This window comes from Helianthus annuus, chromosome 1 (genome assembly GCF_002127325.2).
Source record: "Helianthus annuus cultivar XRQ/B chromosome 1, HanXRQr2.0-SUNRISE, whole genome shotgun sequence".
Taxonomy (NCBI): Eukaryota; Viridiplantae; Streptophyta; class Magnoliopsida; order Asterales; family Asteraceae; genus Helianthus; species Helianthus annuus.
In genome coordinates, this window is record NC_035433.2 from 82,813,929 (window position 1) to 82,840,136 (window position 26,208).

At 38.7% G+C, this 26,208-nt stretch overlaps 3 protein-coding genes across 3 annotated transcripts; 1 reads left to right on the top strand and 2 right to left on the bottom strand.

The window, feature by feature from the left end:
* Nucleotides 1-1,767: 1,767 nt before the first annotated feature.
* On the bottom strand, nucleotides 1,768-2,277 carry LOC110920381. The gene has a single exon (XM_022164593.1). The coding sequence runs from the start codon at nucleotides 2,275-2,277 to the stop codon at nucleotides 1,768-1,770; it is 510 nt and encodes a 169-aa protein (XP_022020285.1).
* Nucleotides 2,278-5,600: 3,323 nt separating this feature from the next.
* LOC110920380 (secreted RxLR effector protein 161-like) lies at nucleotides 5,601-5,996 on the bottom strand. The gene has a single exon (XM_022164592.1). The coding sequence runs from the start codon at nucleotides 5,994-5,996 to the stop codon at nucleotides 5,601-5,603; it is 396 nt and encodes a 131-aa protein (XP_022020284.1).
* A 16,179-nt stretch (nucleotides 5,997-22,175) lies between these two features.
* Nucleotides 22,176-25,353, top strand: LOC110920379 (glutamate receptor 2.2). Its single transcript, XM_035988221.1, has 5 exons — nucleotides 22,176-22,243; nucleotides 22,329-23,685; nucleotides 24,048-24,257; nucleotides 24,894-24,919; nucleotides 25,029-25,353. The coding sequence occupies exons 1-5, from the start codon at nucleotides 22,176-22,178 to the stop codon at nucleotides 25,351-25,353; spliced, it is 1,986 nt and encodes a 661-aa protein (XP_035844114.1).
* Nucleotides 25,354-26,208: the final 855 nt, after the last annotated feature.

A 26,208-nucleotide genomic window follows, 5' to 3' on the forward strand; every position in this document is an offset into this window, starting at 1 on the left:
CTTGATTCTTTTTCCGTTGCTCTAGACACAAAACAATGAGCCTGACCCATGGTTGTAGTAGCAACACTCATGTCCAACACGTACAGATCATTGACTCTTGGTGCCCTCATGATGATCCACTCTTCAGGTATCACAAATCCCGGTTTCAAGATCAAACATTCTTTGTCGGTGAAATGAGTAGTATACATCCTGTCACAGATCTGGGAGATACTCAGCAGGTTGTTCTCCAGCTCAGCGATGTAGTTAACTCTCTCAAACGTTATAATGCCATTTGACAATGTTCCTTCACCTATGATCCTTCCTCCTTGATTACCCGCAAAACCCACATAACCACCATTAATGTTATTCACATCATACAGCAGCGCGGTCTTCCCTGTCATATGCCTTGACGCTCCACTATCCATTATCCACCTGGACACAAGTTTTGGAAGATCCTGCACTTAACAAATCATCATTTAAACAACTTCAAGAAAGATGCCGATTCATGCTTCGCAATCCAGGAAGCTCCGGCAATTGAAACTGTTTAGTCAAACATTGAGTCCACCCAGGCCTCGTCAGCCTTAGGTGCAACCTTGACTCTCGCAATTTGAATTTTGAAATTTTTAGCCTTGAGAGGCGGAAAATTTGCATCATAATCAACAATAATTGGCTCTTCAGCCTTTTTCTCTTCAGAATTTGAAACTTTCTTCTCAACTTTTGATTCAATTTTTGGTTTCCACACCTGTTGAGTTTCTACAACCCTTTTATAAAATTTATCATTTTGAGTTACCAACTTCTTTACGGGTTCAGTTTTTGCCTTTACGTTGTCGATTTTAACTTTTTTCTTCTTAACCAATTTCTTCTCAAAATACATCGGTGCTTTACCCTTCACATCAACCTTCTTTTGTTGAACCTTCACAACTTCAGTCTTAGGCTTTACATATGTACACTTTCGTGCAATATGACCAACCTGTTCACATCTAAAACAAGTACGAGTATCAGCTACCCGACTCGTGCCTTCAGACTGAGCCTGTGAAGCTCTCTTCTCAAAAAATTCTTTGTTTGATTTTAAAAAAAATTCTTTTTCTTCATCAGCAAGTGAACTTGAACTGTTCACAAATTTTTTCTTCTCTACAAACCTCTTGTGTGAAACATTCTTTTTCTGAAACGATTTACCCCCCTGATAACCACCCGACCAGTTGTTTCTGTGATTATTATAAAAACGCGGTGGATAACCACTTGTTGGACCGTTCTTTGACCCGAAAAGTCAGTCAGAGTAGCTCATCCTCACATATAAAGGCGGAATCAGAATATGCAAGGTTACAACAACTTGTCCTATTAATTTCCTTTGCTTTTATTGCTTTTCTACTGAAAATTTGACAGAGTTTCGCTCCAGCATACAAACATCCGTATATGGACCGCTCGGATGAGCACTCCTATATATAGACATCCTGGTTCGCTTATATGACAGGCCATATAAGCGGACCTGTTACAACTTGACACAAAAGCGGACCAGCTAAGACCCTATGAGCGGACCACTATGTAACTTGTGACAAATAAGCGAACCTATATGCAAATGTTACATATTTTACATTTTGACCCCCTGTTGACTAATCTTGACTTCAAACTTCTTGTAGACGCAGTCAACAGACATTCCGTGCATCAACAATTTCCCTAAAAAAGATGAAGGTGTTAGTCTCGCATTTGATCTTCACATTCCTAAGTAAACGCTGGTCCACGTTTAGACTCCCAACGAACCTTGACAATCGGAATCCAACATCACTTCAATTATTTGTCGTCACGATCCATGACCTCGACGGGTCTTCCAACAAAATGCATTGACTCATCGATCTGTATATCTTCAAGTGGAAGTGGAACATGGAGGATTTCATCAGCAAGGCACTTCTTCAGATTAGCCACATGTAAGACAGCGTGGATTCTACCGAGTTCGTCCGGTAACTCGAGTTTGCAAGCTACCTTTCCAATTCTCTCAAGAATCTTGAAAGGGCCAACGTAGCAAGATACTAGTTTGCCTTTCTTCCCAAATCTAACCACTCCTTTCCACGGAGATACCTTTAGAAGTACTCGGTCACTAATATTGAATTCGAGTGGGTTGGGTTGTTTGTCAGCATAACTTTTCTGACGACTTTTAGCTCCCAAAAGATTATTGTGGGTCTGACGAATTTTATTAGTTGTTTCTTGAATCAACTCAGGCCCTGTAATACGAGCTTCACTGACTTCGTGCCAACAAACATGAGGTTGACACTTCCGCCCATATAAAGCTTCAAACGGAGCCATATTGATACAAGAGTGGTAACAGTTGTTATAAGAGAATTAATTTAATGGTAAATAAGCTTCCCAGTTCCCTTTAAAATCAATAACGCACAAATGCAACATATCCTTAAGTGTCTGTATAGTACGTTCAGACTGATCACCGGTCTGTGAATGAAACGCAGTACTAAGATCGAGTTGAGTGCCCAATGCTGACTGAATGACTTGCCATGTGTGCGAAGTGAAACGTCCATCATGGTCAGAAATAATGCTCAGTGGGACAATGTGTCGAATTATAATCTCGTTGATATAGATTCGAGCTAGCTTCTCATTCTAGTAATCTTCACGGATTGGAATCAAGTGAGCAGATTTGGTAAGGTGATGGACAATGACCCAAATCATATCATGTGCACTAGAAGTTTGAGGTACCCTGATTATGAAATCCATAGTTATGTTTTCCCACTTCCAAACTGGAATTTCGGGTTGCACAAGCAAACTCGGGGGGTTGTTGGTGTACCGCTTTCACTTTGAGACATGTAAGGCATTTAGAAACGAACACAACTAAGACTTTCCTCATTCCAGGCCACTAATAAGTAGCTCGGAGATCCTGATACATCTTATCAGCACTATGATAAATCGAATAACGAGATTCATGGGCTTCATTCTTTAAGAAAGTACAAAGATCATCACGATCAGGTATCCACATTCAGTTTAAGTAGTGGAGAATCCCATTTGATTAGATTCCAACTTTGTTTTTGCTCCACAAGACAACTCATCATGTAAGTCATTCTCTGTAACAGAGGTATGTTGGGCTACACCAATACGATTCTAGATATCAGCCAGAATCTGAGTACACATGAAACAAACATAATACACATATTCTTCATCACGACTAAGGGCATCTGCCACAACATTTTACTTAACAGGATGGTAGAGGATCTTGAAGGCATAATCACTCAATAGTTCAACCCAACGTCGCTGACGCATGTTCAATTCTTTCTGATTAATGATATGTTGAAGACTTTTATGGTCAGTGTAGATTTCGCACTTAGTCCCATGAAGATAGCATCTCCTGATGTTTAGAGCGAATACTATGGCACCAAGCTCAAGAACATGAGTGGTGTAATTCTTTTCATGAACCTTTAGCCGTCTCAAGGCATAAACTATCACTATACCTCGTTGCATCAAGACACAACTGAGTCCTTGACCCAATGCATCACAGTAGACAACAAAACCATCATAACTTCGGAAGATTAAGAATTGGCGCATCCCATAATTTCTGCTTCAGGTTTGAAAAGTCTCTTCTTGCTTAGTCCCCCAATCAAATGGTTTGCCTTTGTGAGTCAAAGATGTGAGTGGTAAAGCAATCCTTGAAAAGTTGGCGATAAAACGCTGATAGTAACCAGCTAAACGAAGGAAAGATCGAATTTCCGTAGGTGTACGCGAAGTATGCCAATTTTTTTCGGCTTCAATCTTTGCAGAAATAACATGAATACCCTTGTCATTTACAACATGGCCAAGAAATTGCACTTCATTCAACTATTACTCACACTTAGAGAACTTTGCGTATAGTGTTTCAATTCGCAACAGTTACAGTATGAGACGAAGATTTCGTTCATGATCGGTCTTGTTTTGGAATAAAACAAGATATCATCGATAAAGACAATGACGAAACGATCCAAGTATGGCTTGCAAACTTGGTTAATCAAATCCTTAAACATTGCCGAAGCGTTGGTCGGTCCAAAAGGCATGACCATAACGAGTGCGGAAAGCAGTTTTAGGAACATCCTCCTCTCGAACCCTAAGCTGATGATAACCAGATCGTAAATCAATTTTCGAAAAACAAGTAGCACCTTGAAGTTGATCAAATAGGTAATCAATTTGTGGCAGAGGATAACGATTCTTGATGGTTAGCTTGTTAAGTTCATGATAGTCAATGCACATACGGAATGAACCATCTTTCTGTATGTCATGGACACTTGTCCAACTTTTTGTATGTCATGCATAACATTAAGTAGTAATTGCATTGAACTTTGTTAGAAACTGACCATTAGAGTGACAATAACTAAGTTTTGTGTTGGGGTGAAGAATGAAATCTTAGCCATGGATGACTCAAATCAGTTTCACCAGCAGAATACTTCTAAGATGAGCTTCAAAATTCCTTCATAGGCCTAGCCTACAAAACAATAACACCGTGAGGCTCGTCACAGGATGGGATTCCTCCCACTGACCACCATCGGGCGTGAAAGTAAGTATTTGTTGAAGAATTTGGGTTTGCAAAGTAAGAATAAGAGAGAGAGAGAGAGAGAGAGAGAGAGGGTGTACCTGTGTGGTATAAATATTCTTTCTATTTATAGGAGATTTGATTAGACGTCGTTTTCCTTCAGGTGAAATGGTCCCACAGCTCTGGTTTTAGAGACACCTATCATGCTCCCATAGGTGGAGAGCATTACATGCCTATGGTGTTGACTACATGATGCTGTGACAGCTCATAGGTTAGTGTCTATTGAGTGTGGTTGATGAAGTTTGAATGATGATTGCTTGAATGAATGACCTGTCTAAGCTGTTGCATGCCAACAACTAGAGAGAGACTAGGTTGGATCACATGGACATCGTTTTGGTATTATCTTGAAATGAAAATTCAAACATAAAGTCACTAAAATGGAAAAATGAAATAGTGGAATGATTTAACAATTGGTGATTTTACCAGGAAGCAATTTGCACATGTTTCTTTAAGAAATGTATTGATTGATAATTGCAGATTAGGGTTTACCGAGTGAAAGAATGATGTTCGTGTATTTCGAATTGGTAACTGTATCTGTTAAACATTCATACATATATATACATGACGGTTGGACATATAACCGCCACTAATAATAATAATAATAAACTTAAAACTAAACAGGAATGAATTCATTATACTTATTAATATATATATATATATATATATATATATATCTAGCTTAATATCTTATCCTAATATTCTCTCCCGTAAGCTAGATAGCAGCAACATGCAGGATCTCTTTGAGACGAAGAAAATCCTTAGGCTGCAGTGCCTTTGTAAGTATATCTGCAGCTTGCTCCTTAGTAGTGCAGAACTTCACTTCCACTTCGTCTTCCTTGACTAGATCGCGTATGAAATGGTACTTCACTCTAATATGCTTGCTTTTCCCGTGATAGACCGGTTCTTTGGCCAAGCAAATGGTGGATTTGTTGTCACAGAGGATCACCGGAGAACAATCCATATTCATTTTGAGTTCATTGAGAATTCATTTCATCCATAGTGCTTGACATCCTGCTAGTGATAATGCAATATATTCTGCTTCAGTCGAAGATAGTGCAACAACCTTTTATTTCTTGGACTGCCATGCTATTGCTCCCGAACCTAAGTGAATTATGTAATCAGACGTGCTTTTGTTGTCATCTGCATTTCCGGCATAATCGCTGTCACTAAACCCGACTAACTTCCCTTTACTTCCCTTTGAATATATGATTCCATGATTTATTGTCCCTTTTATGTATCTTAAGATTCGTTTTCCTGCTTCCCAGTGACTCCTTTTTGGTTTCTCCATGAACCGACTTATTTTGCTAACCGCAAACATTATATCCGGCCGAATATTTGTTAAATACATGAGGCATCCCACCAGACTTCTATATAAATTTTCATTTACCTCGTCTTCAAGATCATTTTTCGATAATCGTTCACCATATTCCATAGGAGTAGATATTGTATTACATCTTTCCATATTGAATTTCTTGAGTAAAGCTTTGGCATATTTTTGCTAAGATAATGCAATATTTCCATCTTTATGTTTAACCTCCATGCCCGAGAAGTAATGTAATACTCCCAAATCAGTCATTTCAAACACTTTCTTCATTGAATCTTTGAGTTGATTTATCATTTGTAGAGAATCACTAGCTATTATAAGGTCGTCGACATACAAGCATATTACCATCTTAGAAGTTGTTGTGTTCTTAATGAATAGTGTATGTTCATATACACATTTCTTGAAACCGTTTGTTTTGAAAAATTTATCTATCTTGCTATACCATGCCCTCGGGACTTGTTTAAGACCATATAAAGCTTTCTTGAGATGACATACCTTCTGTTCTTCTCCTAGTTTGATGTATCCTTCCGGTTGCTCAATGTACACTCGTTGATTTAGATCTCCATTTAAAAATGCAGTTTTAACATCCATTTGGTGTAAATACCAGTTGTTTCGAGCCGCCAATGCTAGTATTAATCTCACTGTATCAAAGCGTATGACTGGTGCAAAAACATCTTGGTAATCCACTCCATATTTTTTATTGTAGCCTTTAACCACCAATCTAGCTTTGTACTTATCCACATTCCCATGTTCATCGTATTTGGTTTTGTAGATCCATTTAACTCCAATGGGTTTTTGATCTTTTAGAGGATCAACTAATTCCCATGTATCATTTTTCTTTATTGATTCCATTTCCCTATCCATCGCTTCTCTCCACCTCATTTCCTTGTTAGCCTCTTTGTATGTAATTGGATCTGCATCAGCATATAATACAAAACTTGCTATATCTTCGGTTGCTTGCTGATTGTCATATAGGTCTTCTACTTGTTCCTGTGTGAGGGGTTCTGAATTAGCATATACATCCGCTAGACTCTTGGTTCTTGTTGGTGCACTTGTGTCTGTACTTTGTCTGTATTCGGTCACGATGTCCTGATTAGTGTTGTAAGTTGACCAAGTCAACCATCCTCCGGTTTGACTTGGACAACAGTTTGTAAATGTTGAAGGATGTTCTGTATCGAAGGATAGCTCATCGAAGGATATTGTAGATCCTTCGATGGCATCGAAAGATAGGCTTCGAATGATAGACCTCGAAAGGTGATCTTTCGAGGTCCCTGCTGATCCTTCGAGTGACTTGTCATCGATAGATGATCCTTCGGACCATCTATCGAATCCTTCGGACTGGACATCATGGGCTGGGTATAAATACCCATGCAGTGTATGTGTAAGAGACTTGTTAGACAGAACACACACACATCCGAGAGATAGGCTGAGAGCATTCTGTCCGAAACTCACACACACACTTTGAGAGTTTGCAAGTTAGATTTGTAAACATTGTGCTTGTAACCGAAACCTTCATTTGCATTAATACAAGTTGTGTTAATCAGTGAACCCTTGTGTGTTGTGTTTATACTTGCTTCATCCCGGTTTGCTTGCTAGCTTGGATTCCTCACTCGCTAGTGGGTTTGTATAACAAGGTTTAGGTTCGTCATCCTCCACGACAAGGGACCTACAAGTGGTATCAGAGCTTGGCTCTTTACCTTTTTTAAAACCGGGTTTGTTCAAGTTCTTGGTGTGTTTGAACACTTGGTTTAACACCCGTTTTTGTTGGTTTTTCTACGCTTTTAAACTGGAAAACGTGTTTTAAACTTACCGGGAGTGTTCATAAGCGGGTTGGGTAACTTAAAACTTGTTTTTAAGTAACTTGGTAATTTCCGGCCATTTCTCCGGTAAGGATTCCGGTGACTGGTTTGGGGATAAGGTTATCCATTTTGGGCAATTTTTCAAAGTTGGTGGGAAAGGTACAGCCTGCACATCCCTTTCTGCCGAAAGTTGACTTACCTACCCATCACCTTTTCACCAACCTATCAAATCAGCGTCAGTTGTGTCAGAATCTCTCGAAAGATATCTTTCGACATCGAAAGACCATCTTTCGATCAAGGAAGGCTCGAAAGATTATCATCCTTCGACCCATCCTTCGAAGTCTGAAACATATCTTTCGATAAAGGAATCTATTCGAAAGACAGGTGTCCGAAAGATAAGGATTTAACTCGAAAGATAAGGATCTTTCAAAGGAGAATCCTTCGAGTTCTTGAATCTTTCGAAATCATTGTTCGAGATTCAACAGTAGTCTTTCGAGTACTGTTGATCCTTCGAACAAGAGTTGATCTTTCGATTGTGGTCAGTTTATTGTTAACAAGTTTCTGTGATTTCAGATCTTTCGACCAAGATCCTTCGGCTGTGTGATCTTTCGGATTACTCACTTAGCATTTATTTTGCTCATTAATCATGAATCCGAATTGGTGGAATCCGGCCCCCGACAGCGGTAAATATACAAGTTCTAGTGTCACTCCCTCATGGTGGGGTACACCGGCGCCAGACAGTGGAAAATACACATCTACAAGTCTATCGCCTTCATGGGCCGAGTCTCCGGTATCGACATCATCTCAGGGAAATCAATGGGCATTGGTATCGAATCAAACTCCGAGTATCCAAAGTATCTTACTGAGCGAAAGCGAAACAGGAAGTTTGAATCGACCTCCAAAGCTGATGCATTTAAATGAGTATCCGGGTTGGGCTGATAGATTCCGTACATATGTTTTGGGTCAAAATACAGAGCTGTAGATACGTTTCACCACAGACTTTGATCAAGCTATCGAGGTCGCTGCTTCAACAACTGCTAGTTTTGCCGATCTTCCAGAGGATCAGAAGAAAATATATGATCTGGAGAAGAAAGCCTACGCCATTCTCACTCAGGCGTTAAGCAAAGACATTTATCATCAATTTGTGAGCTTCAAGACTACAAAGAAGTTGTGGGACGGTTTGAAAACCAGGGGAGTAGGGAATGAAGCAACACGTCAATTGCGTCATGATCTGCTCAAGAAAGAATTCGACTGTTTCACATGTTTAGATAAGGAGTCTTTGGGAGACATGACAAGTCGGTTTTATCATTTGCTTACTGAGCTGAATAATTTTGGTGTGACGACAACTCAAGCTGAAGTGGTGAAAAAGTTTGCTGATGCTTTGCCTCCTCAATGGAGTAGTTTCTTGGAAATCCTGAAGTATAACGGAGTGTTGAAAACTACAAATATCAACGACTTCGTGCAACTTCTGGAAAACAAGGATCAGGAGGAAACATTAAAGGCGAAGAGAGTTCCATTGCCACAAAATCCAGAAATGTATTGTGGAACTTCCAATACTTCGTCTACAAGAACAGGTCCACATGCTCCTCTGCAAACGGCTTTTGTCACCAGTACAGATATGTATGGCAATCCGGTGCAAGTTCCTGTTAAGCCACCTCCCACCACAGATATGTATGGAAATCCAATACAACCACCTCCTCCTCCTCCTCCTGCTCAAACACAACGTGCATGTTATGGAGGAACATCATCTGCAGGTCAACAATCAAAGCCTAGTACTGTACAGCTCGATACTTCAAGCTTTTCTAAAGTCAGTGTAGAAATAGCTAAGGAACACATGGAGCTACTTAACACTGTAGTGAGCGCGTACTGTGGGTTGATAGAAGGTCAGATTGGCAATATTAATCTGACACAAGAAGACTACCAGCAGATTGACAAAGAAGAGATGGACTTGATGGATATCAAGTGGGCCTTTGCGAGTGCTGTGAGAAGAGCAAAGGATTGGATGGAAAGTACTGGAAGAACCAGCTTGGAAAGTAAGAGAGACACCAAGTATGGGTTCGATAAACAAGCTGTAAAGTGCTTCAACTGTGGTGAACGGGGTCATTTTAAGAGGGAATGTACAAAGCCAGCTCAACACGGGAATCAAAACCCCTTCAGAAACCAAGGCAACCCGCAGAACAGAAACAATGAGCGTACATTGGTGCCTGTCAACAACCAAACCAACCGGGCACTTGCAGTTCAGGTGGATGAAGGTTGTGACTGGTCAATCCAGTTGGGTGGTGATGCTCCCGATGGAACAGCATGTTTTGCTCAGCTTGTGAAGGAGCTAGTTCACACCAGTGGTGGAGAATCTTCTGCCAGTGGTGGTGAATCGTCCGAAGATGAAGACTCTTCTGGGTACAGCAGGAGTGTTGATGAAGAATCATCCAATTCTGGTGATGATCGTGTGGGTGAGACATCAAATGCAGCAATTGATGCAGATATTGATGAACTTTTGGAGGAAGCTGCAGCAGAAGCTCAAAGAAGATCTATTCTGGTGGATCAAGCTGCTTATACTTCGTCTTCTCTCCATTCAGCCTTTATGGCTAATGTCGACGGTTCATCAAGTCAGGTATGTGTCGATGAACCCACTGCTGTTAATTGTGATGAATGTGATAGTTTGCGTGCTAGGTGTGCTGACTTAGAAGGAAACATGTCTGAGTTGCAAGCCAAACATGATGCTTTACAAGCTAGTTTGTTTGACTTGCAAGACAAACATAGTTCCTTGAGTGCTGAGTGGTGTGACTTGCAAAGCAAGCATGAGGCTTTGCAAGAGAAATATGATGTGACATTCATCCACAATCAGAAGTTGACTGTGGATCTCTCAAAATGCACAGAAGCCAACATGTTTTATGAAAACCATGAAAAAGAATTTAAGTCAGTAATTGAGACCTTAAAGAAAGATAAAACTGAACTGACAAAAATGGTTTCAAGTAAACAAACTGATATTAATTTGTATATATCTCGCCTGGAGATTATGCAAAAAGAGATGGCTTGTGTGAAAACAGAAAGCGATGCGATCCAGCTTAAGCTAGACAGCTATTTGAGCTCCAGCTATGTGTTGGATCACATCATTGATGTTCAGAAGGAAAAGAGGGATGTCACATGCATTGGCTACAAGAAATGTCCACCACCAGTTAGACACAATTATGATGCCATGCCTGATGAAGAGGACAGGGTGTTCTTTGAACCTTCTGTGCCTCTAGATGTGAAAGAGTTTGCTGCAGGACTCGGATACCAAAAGGAAGTATCCTCAGATTCAGATGTGTCAGCAGATACATTTGTAAGTGCTGAACAGAATCAAGATCCTCCAGTTGTGATTGAGGATGCTGATTCTTCTGATGATGAATCTGATGATACTGTCCCAGCAAAGTCTGATGCGGTAGCCAAGAATGAGGACATACCTCTCGAGAATCACATTCTATGTGATCCCCCTGTGAAGCCCGCTAAGACTATTGCAACTGAGTCCTCATCTGCAGAAGAGCCGGAGAGTGTGAATTTGCTATACACTCTAGTTGGTGATGATAAAATTTACTCAGACAAAGATTTTCCCATTAAGAATGTTAATCAATCCTTAATCTGTAAAGTCTTTGAAAATTCGACAAGTAAGTTTTTGGGAAAGTCAGGACCACGTGTTACAGTTACACAGTGTCCTCCTATTCCAAAGGCTGAAATTCGAAAACAATTTGGAAACAAGAAATTAGCAACAGTGCCAAAACAGCAAAATCACACCAAGCCCAAAGGAAAGTCACCGGCTCAAACTCAAAAGAAGCCGAATCAGAAGAAAAACAAGAATGTAAACTTTGTGAAATCAACGGGAACGGACAAAATTGAAACGTTTGAAAATAAATCTAACTTAGATTTTGTCAAGAAAGCTACTGTTTTGAAAAGAAATGAACAAAACAGTTCACAGCCTAGTACCTCTGGTTCACAAAGTTCAACATCATCGGCTAAGCGATCACATGATACTTCGGGGTTTGTAGAACGAAGATCATGTTTTGAGTGTGGAACCATTGGACATATAATTAGAAATTTTCCATATCTTCATAAGCAAAAAGAAAAGGTTGATGTTCCCCATGACCACAATGACCGTAAGCGATCTGTTTTTGTAAAACAAGATCCCCGCCTTGCAAAAGAAAGGGAAAAGAAACAGAAACGCCAACAGTTCAAGAAGATTGAAAAAGCAATTAAAACCGATGTGGTTCAAAAACAATCTGTTGCTGTAAAACCAGACAATTCTACAACTTCAAACAATTCAGAAGTTAAACTTTTAAAGAAAGACACTGGTAAAACAAAACAGACCTGGAAACCTAAATCGGTTACTGAATCAGGGGGACCATCACAATTCACCAACCATCAAAGACAAGAAGTTATTGTCATTGATGAAAATGGAAGACCCAAGACCACAATGGCTTGGGTCCCCATCTCCAACTAATTCATTTGAGTTCATGTGCAGGGTGCTTCAGGAGGAACTATCAGTAGTCATTGGATTGTTGATAGTGGGGCATCCAGGCACATGACAGGCGACATGAAGCTTCTCTACGACGTCAAATCTATTAGAGGAGGTTATGTTGCTTTTGCTGGAGATAAAGGTGGATATATAACGGGTGAAGGAATGATATCTAACGGGATTGTCAGCTTTGACAAGATCAACTTTGTGCAACAACTTGATCACAATCTTCTTAGTGTTTCTCAAATATGTGACAAGCAGTTCTCAGTACACTTTGATGCTAATGGATGTTATGTGCTGAAGCCGGGCTTCAAAATTCCAAAAGAATGGATTCTCTTGTCGGCTCCAAGGATAAACGACTTGTACGTCCTTGATATGAGCCAAGCTATTACAACGTCTGCACAAGCAACTTGTTTCGTTTCGAAAGCCACAGAAAAAGACACTATCTCTTGGCACAGACGAATGGGTCACATTCACTTACGCAAAATGAATCATTTGGTATCAAATGAGTTGGTGAATGGTGTTCCTCTCAAAAATTTCCATCTTCAAGACGTCTGTGTTTCGTGCCAGAAAGGAAAGCAAACAAAGAAAAAGCACCCTACAAAGAAGATCAACACAGTGGCAGTTCCTCTTGAACGTTTGCACATGGATTTGTTCGGTCCTGTCAAGCACAAGAGTATTCGGGGTGATCAATACTGCCTCGTGATTACTGATGATTATTCAAGATTTTCTTGGGTAGCGTTCATGGCACACAAGAGTGAAACCTTTGGCATTATCAAAAACTTGATCATTCAGATTGAGAATTTGTATAAGTTGAAGGTTAGGCGGATACGTAGCGACAATGGTACTGAATTTAAAAATCATTCCATGACGGAGTTTTGCACTTCAAAAGGTATTCTTCATGAGTTTAGTGCAGCTTATACTCCTCAACAGAATGGTGTCGCTGAACGTAAGAACCGCACATTGATCGAGACTGCTAGGACAATGTTGGTAGAGTCACAGCTACCCATTCCATTCTGGACTGAAGCTGTGGCCTCTGCATGTTATACATTAAACAGAGTCCTTACAGTCAAAAGGCACAACAAGACCTGCTTTGAGCTTCTTCAAAAACGGAAACCAGATTTGTCTTATCTAGAACCGTTTGGAGCTCCATGCACAATCATCGATCCTAATGGAAAGTTTGGGGCAAAAGCAATTGATGGATACTTTCTTGGGTATGCCACCCCTAACTTACGAGTCTGGAATCTAGAGACTAAAAGGGTCGAGGAATGGTCTGAGGTCAGAGTACAACGGCACACTTTGCCAGTCAAAAATCCGGGTCAACCTTGGATGTTTGAATACGATGACTTTTTCAATTCGATCAATGTTGAAGTCGTTGAAGAAAATGCTGCGGCTAGGATGTTTTTCGAGAGTGACAATGCAACAGTTTCACCGGTGGTTCGTCCAATTCTTGTTAATCAAGAACCATCTTCTTCGGTGAACAATAATACTCTCAACAATGAGGATTTTCACGATGCAAACGAATTGAACGAATCTTCAGAGGATGATGAATTTGTAGATGCAGATCAAGAAGCTCCCACAACAGCAGTTCATGGTACTTCAGAGGGTACTCCTCCAGTGGATGCCCATAGAACAGCTGAGGCTACTGCATCATCCTCTTCGTCAATTCCGGGCCTTGAATTGGTTGTTGATCTTCATCTTAACAATCTGGGTATAAATGTTCCAGTTCCAGATAATCCAGAAACAAGGATTCATAATACCCATCCTCAACAAAACATCATTGGAAATGTGCAAAGTGGCGTTCAAACAAGAAACATGTTGCGAAACAACAACAATGCAGGCTTGTATGCGGCTATTCGAGAATCCGGGCAACAAAACGATTGGTCTTTCGCGTGTTATGTCTCACAGGAAGAACCAAGAACGTGGAAAGAAGCCTTGAAGGATAATGCTTGGGTTGAAGCAATGCAGGAAGAACTGCAACAATTCCAGAAGCTGGGTGTCTGGAAACTAGTAGAGAAACCTGCTGGATACAAGAAGATTGGTACCCGTTGGGTGTTTAAATGCAAAAAGGATGACCGCGGAGTTGTTATCCGAAACAAAGCACGTTTAGTCGTTCAAGGTTTTCGTCAGATTGAAGGGATCGACTACAACGAAGTCTATGCACCAGTGGGACGTCTCGAAGCAATTCGAATCTTTCTAGCCTATGCATCCTTCAAAGGATTCAAGGTTTATCAGATGGACGTGAAAAGTGCATTTTTACATGGTGTGGTTGAAGAAGAGGTATATGTCGAACAGCCTCCAGGTTTTGAAGATCCTATCCATCCCGATCGGGTTTGGTTGCTCAACAAAGCTCTCTATGGTCTTCATCAAGCACCACGAGCTTGGTATGCAACCTTATCACACTATCTGCTGGAGAACGGTTTTCGTAGAGGTCTAATCGACTGTACTCTTTTCATCAAAGAACAAGATGGAGATCTTCTTCTGGTACAGGTATACGTTGATGATATTATTTTTGGTTCTACTAATGATGTCTTGTGTAGGGAATTCGAGCGCATTATGCAGGATAAATTCGAGATGAGTGCTATGGGGGAAATGACTTTCTTCTTGGGCCTACAAGTACAACAAACTGAGTCTGGGATATTCATCCATCAGACTAAATATGTTGGTGACATCTTGAACCGGTTTCAGATGTCTGATGCAACGCCCATTGGTACCCCATTGCCAACTAATCACGGAATTACTCCAGACTTGAAGGGAGAAGCTGTTAGCCCCTCAAACTATCGCGCAATGATCGGATCTCTTATGTACCTCACAGCATCAAGGCCAGACATAATGTACCCAACGTGCCTGCTTGCCAGATATCAAGTTAACCCGAAGGCCTCACATCTTGCTGCTGTTAAAAGGATTTTTCGTTATTTGAAGGCGTACCCTGACACCGGTCTGTGGTACCCTAGGGATAATAACTTTGAATTGGTAGCTTTCAGTGATTCTGATTTTGGCGGATGCAAAATCGACGGTAAATCCACAACGGCTGGATGTCAGTTCTTAGGAAATCGCCAAGTCACATGGCAGTGCAAGAAGCAGACGTGTGTAGCTACATCAACATGCGAAGCTGAATACATTGCTGCCTCAAGTTGTTGCTCCCAAGTTCTTTGGATCCGACAACAAATGCGGGACTACGGTTTTGAATTTCTAACTACTCCTATTTACGTTGATAATTCTGCTGCTTTAGATATCACTAGAAATCCTGTGCAGCACTCAAAAACCAAACACATCGAAATCAAATATCACTTCATACGTGATTGCTTTGAGAAAAGGCTAATCGATGTTGTTAAGGTCCACACCGATGACCAACGTGCCGACTTATTTACCAAAGCATTTGACAAATCGAGATTTGACTTTTTATTATTGGTAAACGGCATTAAGGTCAAGCAAGAGTAAAACCAACATCGGAAAATCATTTTTGTAAATACCTTTGTGTCTTTTAAATTTATCTTAGTTTATTGATTTTAGGGGGAGTAAATCCAAAAATCGGAAAATCCAAAAACATCGAAAAATTCAAAAACACAAAAACAATAGAAAAGCAAAAATGAGTTTCCTGGCGAGCAAAAGAGAAAATGATAGTACATCAGTGGTCTATCCAAACCTCTTTAAACCTTAAATGAAAAACGATAAGCAGCTCTATATAAGATGTATCGGTAGGCTCACAATCATTTTAAAGTGTGCAGGGTGATATAAATCTTAATCGACTGAAGACCAGGTGGGAACCATTCATTGGCATATGGTCTTAGTACCGAAATTTCGTTTGATAGATTGCCGAGGTTCTGAGATATTCGGTCTTTATGCTGTTTATCATCTGGGTATCATGGTTGTATCTTTTACCGAAAAATAACGGGGACGCAAGTCTAGATCTTCCATGATACTATACATACGTGTACATATTACATACTGCATTCGACCTCAATAAGTGATAAACAATCACATGTCCAAATCAAATAAGTGATAAAATATCACATTTATCCGGGTGTCAAGTTCGTCTCTCTGCTGTACGGAAGTACTGACCTGTTCACGGACTTGCACCTGTGCCCTCATGCATATGAAAATCAAGTTCCTCATCAATAAGTGATTATATCACATAGGACTTGTTTTCAAATCAAAATAAGTGAGTATCTCACATCTTATATGGTCAAACAGATGATAATCGGTATACTCACCGGTAAGATGAACTCTCGTGCATACCTTGATACGGGAATGTGTCGTGATGTGGATGAACACCGGTCGGTAAGTATAAATCATACCTTAACGTATCCCCTCGCCATGATTACATCTGATAAGTTGAGCTTAAGTGGACAACAATACCGATAATTGTTATAGGATGCTTATCTTAATGTTAACTAACTGAACAACAAGAGTGTTTTGGCATGACCGTACACTGATATGATTCTCTTACCCTCGAAACTCGCAAAAAGAATGTCTGTGTATATTTATTTACTGCTTAACTTTTATTGTCTTCTTTTAAACAGTTTCGTCGTTTGGTGCATATCAGCACGACATTAGCGGTGATGTCGTTTGATAACACTCAAAGGACTTTAAATTGTTGTCTTTTAAATTCAAAAATACCAAAAAGATTTTAGGTGTGTTTTAATATAAACTTTATAAAAGTCAAAAAGATTTTATTTCTACTTTATTTTCGATCGTACGATGTTGGAGCTCGAGTCTTCGTTACCTGAAACCTGGACGAAAACCGAACTGACTAAATCTTCATAAACGGTCAAAATTTGCAAGTTTTGAAAGTTAAACTAAAATTGACAAATTTATTAAACTTTCAAACTGACTGTCGGACGGTGTTTGATTGTGACATGGTCATACGTGTGTCATTTGTTTATGCTAACTATATTCCAAGCAGTGTTCTCATTACGCGTTTAGATTTCTTGCATGTGCAGATTCTAAAGGCTAGGAGAACATGGTCGATGACAAGCCTTGGAATGAAGACACGACGAGAAGGCGCTCAAAAGATGAAGATGATCGAGTTGCCGCTGGCCATCATCAACACCACAAGGATCTCACTTCATAAAGACCAAGTCATTCACGAGCATAACTCAAGGGGGAGCTTATGCCAAGGGGGAGTTTGTCAACACACTTCCTACATGATACGGGTAGTTTGTTGATACACTCTCTGCTTACAATACGTGAAGACTTTGAAGATCCTCCGACTTTGAAGACTTGAAAGGACATCAGAGTTTTGAGAACTCGAAGACCAAAGACCATCGAAGTTCGAGACGAGTCTACAATTATAGAAGATAAAGACAAAGCTACAGCCAAGGGGGAGTTTGTTGGTGCACTTGTGTCTGTACTTTGTCTGTATTCGGTCACGATGTCCTGATTAGTGTTGTAAGTTGACCAAGTCAACCATCCTCTGGTTTGACTTGGACAACAGTTTGTAAATGTTGAAGGATGTTCTGTGTCGAAGGATAGCTCATCGAAGGATATTGTAGATCCTTCGATGGCATCGAAAGATAGGCTTCGAATGATAGACCTCGAAAGGTGATCTTTCGAGGTCCCTACTGATCCTTCGAGTGACTTGTCATCGATAGATGATCCTTCGGACCATCTATCGAATCCTTCGGACTGGACATCATGGGCTGGGTATAAATACCCATGCAGTGTATGTGTAAGAGACTTGTTAGACAGAACACACACACATCCGAGAGATAGGCTGAGAGCATTCTGTCCGAAACTCACACACACACTTTGAGAGTTTACAAGTTAGATTTGTAAACATTGTGCTTGTAACCGAAACCTTCATTTGCATTAATACAAGTTGTGTTAATCGGTGAACCCTTGTGTGTTGTGTTTATACTTGCTTCATCCCGGTTTGCTTGCTAGCTTGGATTCCGCACTCGCTAGTGGGTTTGTATAACAAGGTTTAGGTTCGTCATCCTCCACGACAAGGGACCTACAGTTCTCATTTCTGCATTCTCCGAAGATGTCGAAGATGAAGAGTCTGCTTCCTCGTCATTCTGACTTTGTTCAGCTGTTTCATCATCATTGTCTTCACTGCTGTTATGACCATTCTCTTGTGCAGCAGATTCATTGACTTGGACTGCCGCTTCCTTTTCATCATCTGTAATCCTAGTGTCCGGGAAGTTCAGTTGGACGTTTGCATTATTTTGTTGATTATTAGATCCTTCCCAGTATTGATTTTCGTCGAATATCACGTCTCGGCTAATAATAGTTTTGTTGTTCACTGGATCATAAAGCTTGTAAGCCTTGCTTGTTTCACCGTAGCCTATCATAATCACCTTCTCCGTTTTGTCATCAAGCTTCCCTCGGTGTTGTTTCGGAACATGAGAATATGCCACACTTCCAAAAATTCTTAAATGAGAGACATTTGGTTTTCTTCCACTCCAAGCTTCTTGAGGAGTTATGTCTTGCACTCCTTTCGTTGTTGCTCGATTGATTGATGAGATAAGTAGCACATGACACTGCTTCAGCCCAATAAATGTGTGACAATCTTTTCATTTTCATCATGCTACGGCTGAGTTCCATGAGGGTTCTATTTCTCCGTTCTGCTACTCCTGGGGTGTGTAGCTAGTAGTGAGTTGATGATGTATGCCATTATCTTTGAGAAAGTTTTGAAACTCATGTCCACAATATTCTCCTCCCCTATCTGTGCGTATAGTTTTTATCTTGGCATCCGCTTGATTCTCCACCAATCTTTTGAAAGTTTTGAACTTTATTAAAGCATCGGATTTTAATTTCAAAAAATACACCCAAGTCTTTCTTGAGAAATCATCTATAAATGTGATGAAGTATCTACATCCACTTATAGATGCAGTTCTCATCGGACCACATATGTCGGAATGAATTAATTGCAAAGGTTTAGTGGCATGCCATGTTGCTTGTTTAGGAAATGCTTTCCGAGTATGTTTCCAAACAAACAACCTTCACATATGTTATGTGATGGTTTGGCAGCCGTCTTGGGTAAACCCTTCACCACTTCCTTTGCTCCCATATTATTTATTGTCTCGAAGTTTATGTGTCCATATCGGCGATGCCACAAGACTGAGACATCTTGAGTCATTATATTGCATACTCTATGGGTAACATCATAGGTTAAGTTTAGTGGAAACATTTTATTTCCAGTCATCCGAACCGAACCCATATGCTTTCCAGTGGGATCCTTGATAACACATTCATGGTTATGGGAGTTTACCTCATAACCCTTCTGCACTAATTGTCCCACACTTAATAAATTATGTTTTAAACCTTCAACATAAAAAACGTTGGGTACTCTTTTCTCTATTCCTCTTACTTTAATGGCTACATCACCACTTCCTAATACATTGAGCCTCTTGTCATCTCCAATTCTTACTTCCTTCTTTTCGGATTCATTTAGTGAAATAAATAGGCTTTTGTTACCGGTCATATGAATGCTACATCCACTATCTAAATACCAGGAATCCTCTTTCGTTATCTCTTCTACATTAAATATCATAAATAGAGTTTCATCATTTCAGTCTTCGGACTCTTCTTCATGTAACAGAGCATTGTTGCTCTTATCATTCTCTTCACCTTTTTGGCAAAAACGTGTCGTGTGACCCAGTTTTGGACAATTGTAACAGCGGATTTGCCCGCTGAATCTTCCTCGTCCCCTACCTCTTCCTTTTCCATTGAAATCTGATCTGAAAAATCTTGATCGACTCTGACTTGTGCCTTGCATTTGAAATGCTTGTTCTATGGGAGATTCATCATATTGTTTCAGCCTAAGTTCATGCGATTGCAAGATCCCTAGTAATTCTTCAGTTGACAATGGCTGTCATATCTTTCGATTCTTCTATGGCTACTACAACTGATTCATGTTTTCTTGTTAAACTACGAAGAATCTTTTCGACTATTCGTTGTTCCGTAAGGTTTTCTTCATTTAATCTTAATTGATTCACTATAACAGTAGTTCTGTTTATGTATTCCTCTATAGATTCACTATCTTTCATCCGTAATGCATCAATCTCACATCTTAGGGTTTGTAATTTTACCGTTTTGACTCTTTGTTCTCCCTTGTAAGCCTTGTGAAGAATATTCCACGCTTCTTTTGACGTTTTGCTTGTTGCAATTCGTTCAAATACTGTCTCGCTCACTGCCTGAAATATAATATGAAGGGCCTTCTTGTCTTTCTTCACTTTTTCTCTATGAGCATTCTGATCATTTTCCGAAGCCCCGACCGCTAATTGATTGTATCCTTCTTCTACACTGGTCCACAGATCTTGTGATTCTAGTAAAACCTTCATTTGTATATGCCAATGATAATAATTTTGTCCCAATAGTTCAGGGATCTGGGTTTGAATTCCGCCGTTTGTGGTTGTCATTTGTATCGAAGAGAAATTGGTAAGAGTTTGCAGTGATTTGGAAATTTGCGAGTATGAATCGTTGTGGCTCTGATACCACTTTATTGATTGATAATTGCATATTAGGGTTTATCGAATGAAAGAATGATGTTCGTGTATTTCGAATTGGTAACTGTATCTATTAAACATTCATACATATATATACATGACGGTTGGACATATAACCGCCACTAATAATAATAATAAACTTAAAACTAAACAGGAATGAATTCATTATACTTATTAATATATTTATATATATATCCTTAATATCTTATCCTAATAAAATGGACACAAAAAATAAAATATAAAAAAAAAAACCTAGTTGTGATGTAAACTGAATTAAAAACTTAAAAAAAAAAAAAAAAAAAACCAGCTTCTGTCTTCACCCTGATTCTGTTAAATACTTAAAGAAAATAAATTATGTTGCAGTACATGTGATTGTGGGAAAAATTACAAACAAAGCAAACAGAAAAGAATTGAACTTGAAACAAATTTTAAACATGCAATTTTGTGATTCTCTTAAGAAAGAATAGTCGATACTGGATGTGTTGAGTGGATCTTGAGGATCAATATTTGAATTGAACTAAATATTGATTTTAAACCTGCGGTTTCCAATTTGTATCATGGAACCTTTATTTTTGTAGAATGGCAACAACGGATGCATATGGGCGTGTATAGATTGTTGAATAAACAAGTAATCCATACTCAATGAAATGTCTAGGTGAATAGAGAAGTCGAGTGGAAGGAAAAGTAGATGGAAGAACATGGTCGTAAAATTTGTGAAAAGACAGTTTTTTCACAAAATGTGAAAATGTTTTTTTCTCAACTTTGGAGATAAATAACCATATCTTACTAATGTTATAATAGTTTTCTTGGTTTTGTGTTCTACTATGTGAAAGCTTCATACGAACCAAATAATGTCCAAAACAGAGCTAAAATGAAAGAGATATTAATGCTCGAAGTTGGGTGTTTGAATCTGTCAAAGCTATGAAAATTCACATAAATAAGTGGAAACTTGTCCCACATAGTTGGACTAAGAAAGCTTAGAGTATCTAGTCAGTTATTCATATCTAATCAGTTGTTTCTCTGTTTCGCCCAGCAGTTGTTTCTTCTTGTCAGCAACAGTTTAATTGAAACAGATAACGTTGTTTGGATCTAAAATTTTAAACATAATAAGATGCATCGAATATATTCAAAGTAATTTATTTTTTGTGTAATTCTAAATGGAGTTGTTTCAAATCTAGTTTCACTAGAGAATACTAAGTGATCCTTAGTTGCAAAACACACCAAGATTTACAAACACACAACAAACTATTCTACAATCTCTTGATCTTTATTTTCTTCTTCTTGGTATAGTTGCAGGTGCTAGCGTCTTTCCCAACAGTACTAAATGCTCTGACTTTTGTACCCTGGGAAACAAAACAAGCTCTTTTCAGAAACTTGAAATTTGCTTTAATGTTCTCGTGATCAACACGAATCCTCAACAAAACACTTTATGTTTTCATATCAATCTTGTATTTGTTTATTTCAGTTATAAAAGCATTTGTAATTTATTGTTTTCTTTTCCATTCTATATTGTAGTTCTTTACTAAAAAAATTAATTTATCTTATTATACGAACAGTTCCTACAAAGTTATCGGTAATGGTCATAGGAAGAGAGGATAATTATAATTTACCACTTCAATTCAAGGCCAAACACCATATATTGTCGTAGCTTTTATGACCACCATATTCATGATTAAAATTTGAATATCAAATAACCATTTTTAAATTACACATCCTAACAAAATACTAGATATGTTTTAGTTTCTGATCAGCATGCTCATTTGCAAGTTGCAGCTTCTGAACTTCTTGAAATTGTTAAAGTGCAAGCAATCATCGGACCAGAAACACCACTCGCAGCAAAGTTCTTAAGCATATTAGGAGACAAAACCAAGGTTCCTATTCTTTCAATAACTGCAAGCCCATCATTCAACTCAGTTGCACATCGTTACTTACTTCAAATGACACAAGAGGAGACCATCCAGTGGAAGGGTGTGGCAGCCATTGCTGAATCATTTAAATGGAAAGGTGTAATCCTTGTTCACGAGGACAGTGAATTTGGGAGAGAAAGTGTAGCATATGTAATTGAGTCTTTTCAAGAAAAAAACATTCATATATCATATAAGAGTGCGGTTTCTTTATCAGCAACGGATGATCATATAGTTGACGAGCTTCGTAAGCTCTCAGATTTGCAAGAAACAATATTTATCATTCATGTCCCTCATTCTATAGCATACCGTCTTTTGGTATATGCAAAAAGGATGGGATTGATGACCCAAGGATATGCATGGATAGTAACAGATAAGACTATGAACTTCTTTGATCCTGTGGAGTTAGACGTAGAAGTTCTTGAAGCATTTCAAGGAGTTTTAGGTTTGAGATACTTTATCCCATCATCAAATCAATTTCATAACTTTTCCAGAAGATGGAGAAGAGAATCTCTCTTTAGTAACCCAAATATCTTTAACGCATTGGCATATGATGCAATATTTGCAGTAGCAATGGCGGTTGAAAGGGTGGAAATTAGACATTCTAAAAATAGAAAAAAAACTGATGTAGGGATGTCAATGAATTTCAGAAATATCAGAGTATCGGAGAGCCAAATGCTTGTTTTCAAAGAGTTACTAAGCGTTAGATTCAATGGGTTGAGTGGTGAATTTCATTTTGTAAACAGGAAATCCATGGCTATGCCATTGGAAATAGTGAATGTGATCGGAAAAGGTGAGAGGAGTGTTGGGTTTTGGACGGAAGAAGATGGCATAACCATGTATCTGAAGTCTAAGCCAAACCAACATCCATATTCTATAAGTGGTCTTGAACGCGTAATCTGGCCTGGAGAATCTATGATTCCTCCAAGACGTCTGATTTTGCAAACGCGTAAAGAGCTACGAATTGGTGTTCCTATGCATACTGGATTTGATGAATTATTGAGCGTCGAACACAATCCTCACACGAATGCGACCATTGCCAAAGGTTTTTGTGTAGATGTGTTCAATGCTGCACTAGACGCACTACCATATAAAGTACCATACGTATTTGTTCCATTCTCTATGGCTAGAAGGCCGAATTCAGAATCTTACAATCAACTTATATACCAAGTCTATCTTCAGGTATGATTCATATAGATAGAGGTGTTTGGCTCTGTGATGTGGAAATGATTATAAAATTATTACGACTTAAGGACACAATATGAAATAAAATATAAGTACCTACCATCCATTTTAACTGGATTTAGTTACTCTCATCTTACAGATCGTCTCTTCTTTTTTTCAGTCGATGTTTTATTTTTATAATTTTATATTCTAAATCTTTGAGTTATTAAGTTTCTCAAATGCTTAAACAGTTGCTGATTATCTAATTTATAAAATAAATATTGCATAATCACGTCATATGCAAACACTTCATTGCAAAAAGTGAATGAGCATATTCCATATACTTTGAGAAAGGAAATAACTTATTTTTTGTGATATAGAATTATGATGCAGTTGTTGGGGATACCACGATTACCGCCAATAGGTCCTTATATGTTGACTTCACTATTCCTTACACCGATTTAGGCGTTGGAACGGTAGCAAGAGATAATCATAATCAGAGAAAGCTGTGGTGGTTTTTGGAGCCCCTCGATACACATATGTGGGTTGCAACTACTTGCTCTTTTTTCATAATTGGAGCAACAATATGGGTAATTGAATATCCTATAAACACAACATTCCAAGGTCCATGGCAAGAAGTAGTTGGAAATGTGCTCTGGTTCTCTTTCTCTACACTCACCTATAGTCATAGTAATCTCTCTCTCTCCCTCCCTTAATTCTCTCTGTCAAAGCATCACCAACTTCATGATTCATTCTTCTGTATTCTTTTCTTTTGGATATTCTTTCTAATTGTGTATAAGTTTAGTTACGATTTTAATGTTATTTTACTAATTTCATGAAAATAACATTAAAAGAGGGGGATGGTTAATCATGCATCATGTGGTGGGGTTGATAGTCGAAAGACAAGGGAGTACATGCATTAATCGGCCTTTGTCTTAATTGCTGAGTTGTCCAAGGCTTGATGCAAAACTACTATCAAGCCGGGGGTCTCACTGGAAGCAGCCTCTCTATTCCTATGGGGTAGAGGTAAGGATGTCTACAAGTAATGTCTACATCTTACCCTCCCCACTAATTAGAAATTAATAGGTCATTTTAAATGCAAACTCGAAACCAATTATCATCGCTTCCTATCGCAATTATAAATATAAATACACATCAAAACACCCCTAAAGGTCGTCCTGCCCAAATCAATGTTTTTTTTTTTTTTTTTTTATTTTTGCAAGAAGGCAATAACTTTGAAACAGAAAGTCTGGTGACCTTTCTGGTTTTCACTTTTCAGGAGCGAAGTTGTTGAGTAATTTGTCAAAGCTTTTGGTTACTGTGTGGTTATTCATAGTCCTTATACTGGTGACATCCTATAGTGCTGCTTTGAGTTCCATGTTAACGGTTCAGCAAATTCAGTTAACACGAAGGGGAATTAACATAGGATATCAGGCTGGCTCCTTTATTGAAGGGGTTATCGTTAACAACTCGAATTTTAAGGACCCATCTCTTCGATCCTACTATTCTTTAGCTGAATATGCAAGAGCGTTAGAAGGAGGAAACAAGAACGGTGGTGTTGTAGCTATTATGGACGAGATCCCATATCTCAAGCTATTACTTGCAAAGTATGGCAATGCCTACCATTTGGTCTCATATGAACCCAGTACTAATGGGTTTGGTTTTGTAAGTTCGTTTCTTCGCTAACATATTGATGATATTTTCAATTTTATAAGGAGGTCTTTGGGTTTACATTTGGTAATTCATTATTCAGAATCTGTCACACTCAAACAACTGATCCATTTGATAAATAACACATCCAGACACTCGTATAACAAACATTTTTAATACAACTCTAAGTTTGTAAATATAATAATTTTTAAACGCAACTTTCATTGGCCTATGTGTGTATCGTATCATACGTAGGTGTCTTTATCATATTGTATATTCTTTGCTTTAAAAGTTTGCTATTCAAAAGGCAACATGGTATAATGATATATCTTTAATTCAGGTATTTCCAAGAGGATCACCATTGGTGTCCGATATATCAAGGGAAATTTTAAGGCTAAGACAGGAGGGGGAGCTATTGAAATTGGAAAAGAAATGGTTCCAGAAAGATTCATCTTTTATACCCCAAGATTCTCAAGTAGTGAACCCAACAATTCTAACCCTTCACAATTTCCGCGGTTTATATTTGATTGGTGGGATTATCTTGGCTTTGGTACCTCTTGTATTCTTACTTCGCCATGTGTACACGTCTTCTTTTCTTAAATAATACATTTGATCGTCCCTGATTTGCAATGCAATTGTTGAATTTGATTTGAAGTTTAGGTTCGCAGTGGCATATGTATTAGACTTATTATAAACTAAAATATTGTTATTGTTATTATGCATTAATTATTAGGAAAATAAACTTAATTAGACTTATATTTGTGCGTATTATAAGTGTAATTAGAGACATGCATGATCAGGCATAATTCTTAAGTGTTATGTCACCGTCCCCTTACCGTTTTAAATGGTTATTTGAAACTGTTAGTTGGCGCCAAAACCAACTATCTCATA

What these genes read in the sequence shown, in the direction of transcription:
- LOC110920381 (XM_022164593.1), bottom strand. Translation starts at nt 2,277, where the DNA reads ATGGCTCCGTTTGAAGCTTTATATGGGCGGAAGTGTCAACCTCATGTT.
- LOC110920380 (XM_022164592.1), bottom strand. Translation starts at nt 5,996, where the DNA reads ATGGAAAGATGTAATACAATATCTACTCCTATGGAATATGGTGAACGA.
- LOC110920379 (XM_035988221.1), top strand. Translation starts at nt 22,176, where the DNA reads ATGGTCATAGGAAGAGAGGATAATTATAATTTACCACTTCAATTCAAG. An exon ending in TAATTGGAGCAACAATATGG is followed by an intron (nt 24,258 to 24,893) that starts GTAATTGAATAT and finishes TTTTGCAAGAAG; the next exon opens with GCAATAACTTTGAAACAGAA. An exon ending in ACTTTGAAACAGAAAGTCTG is followed by an intron (nt 24,920 to 25,028) that starts GTGACCTTTCTG and finishes GACATCCTATAG; the next exon opens with TGCTGCTTTGAGTTCCATGT.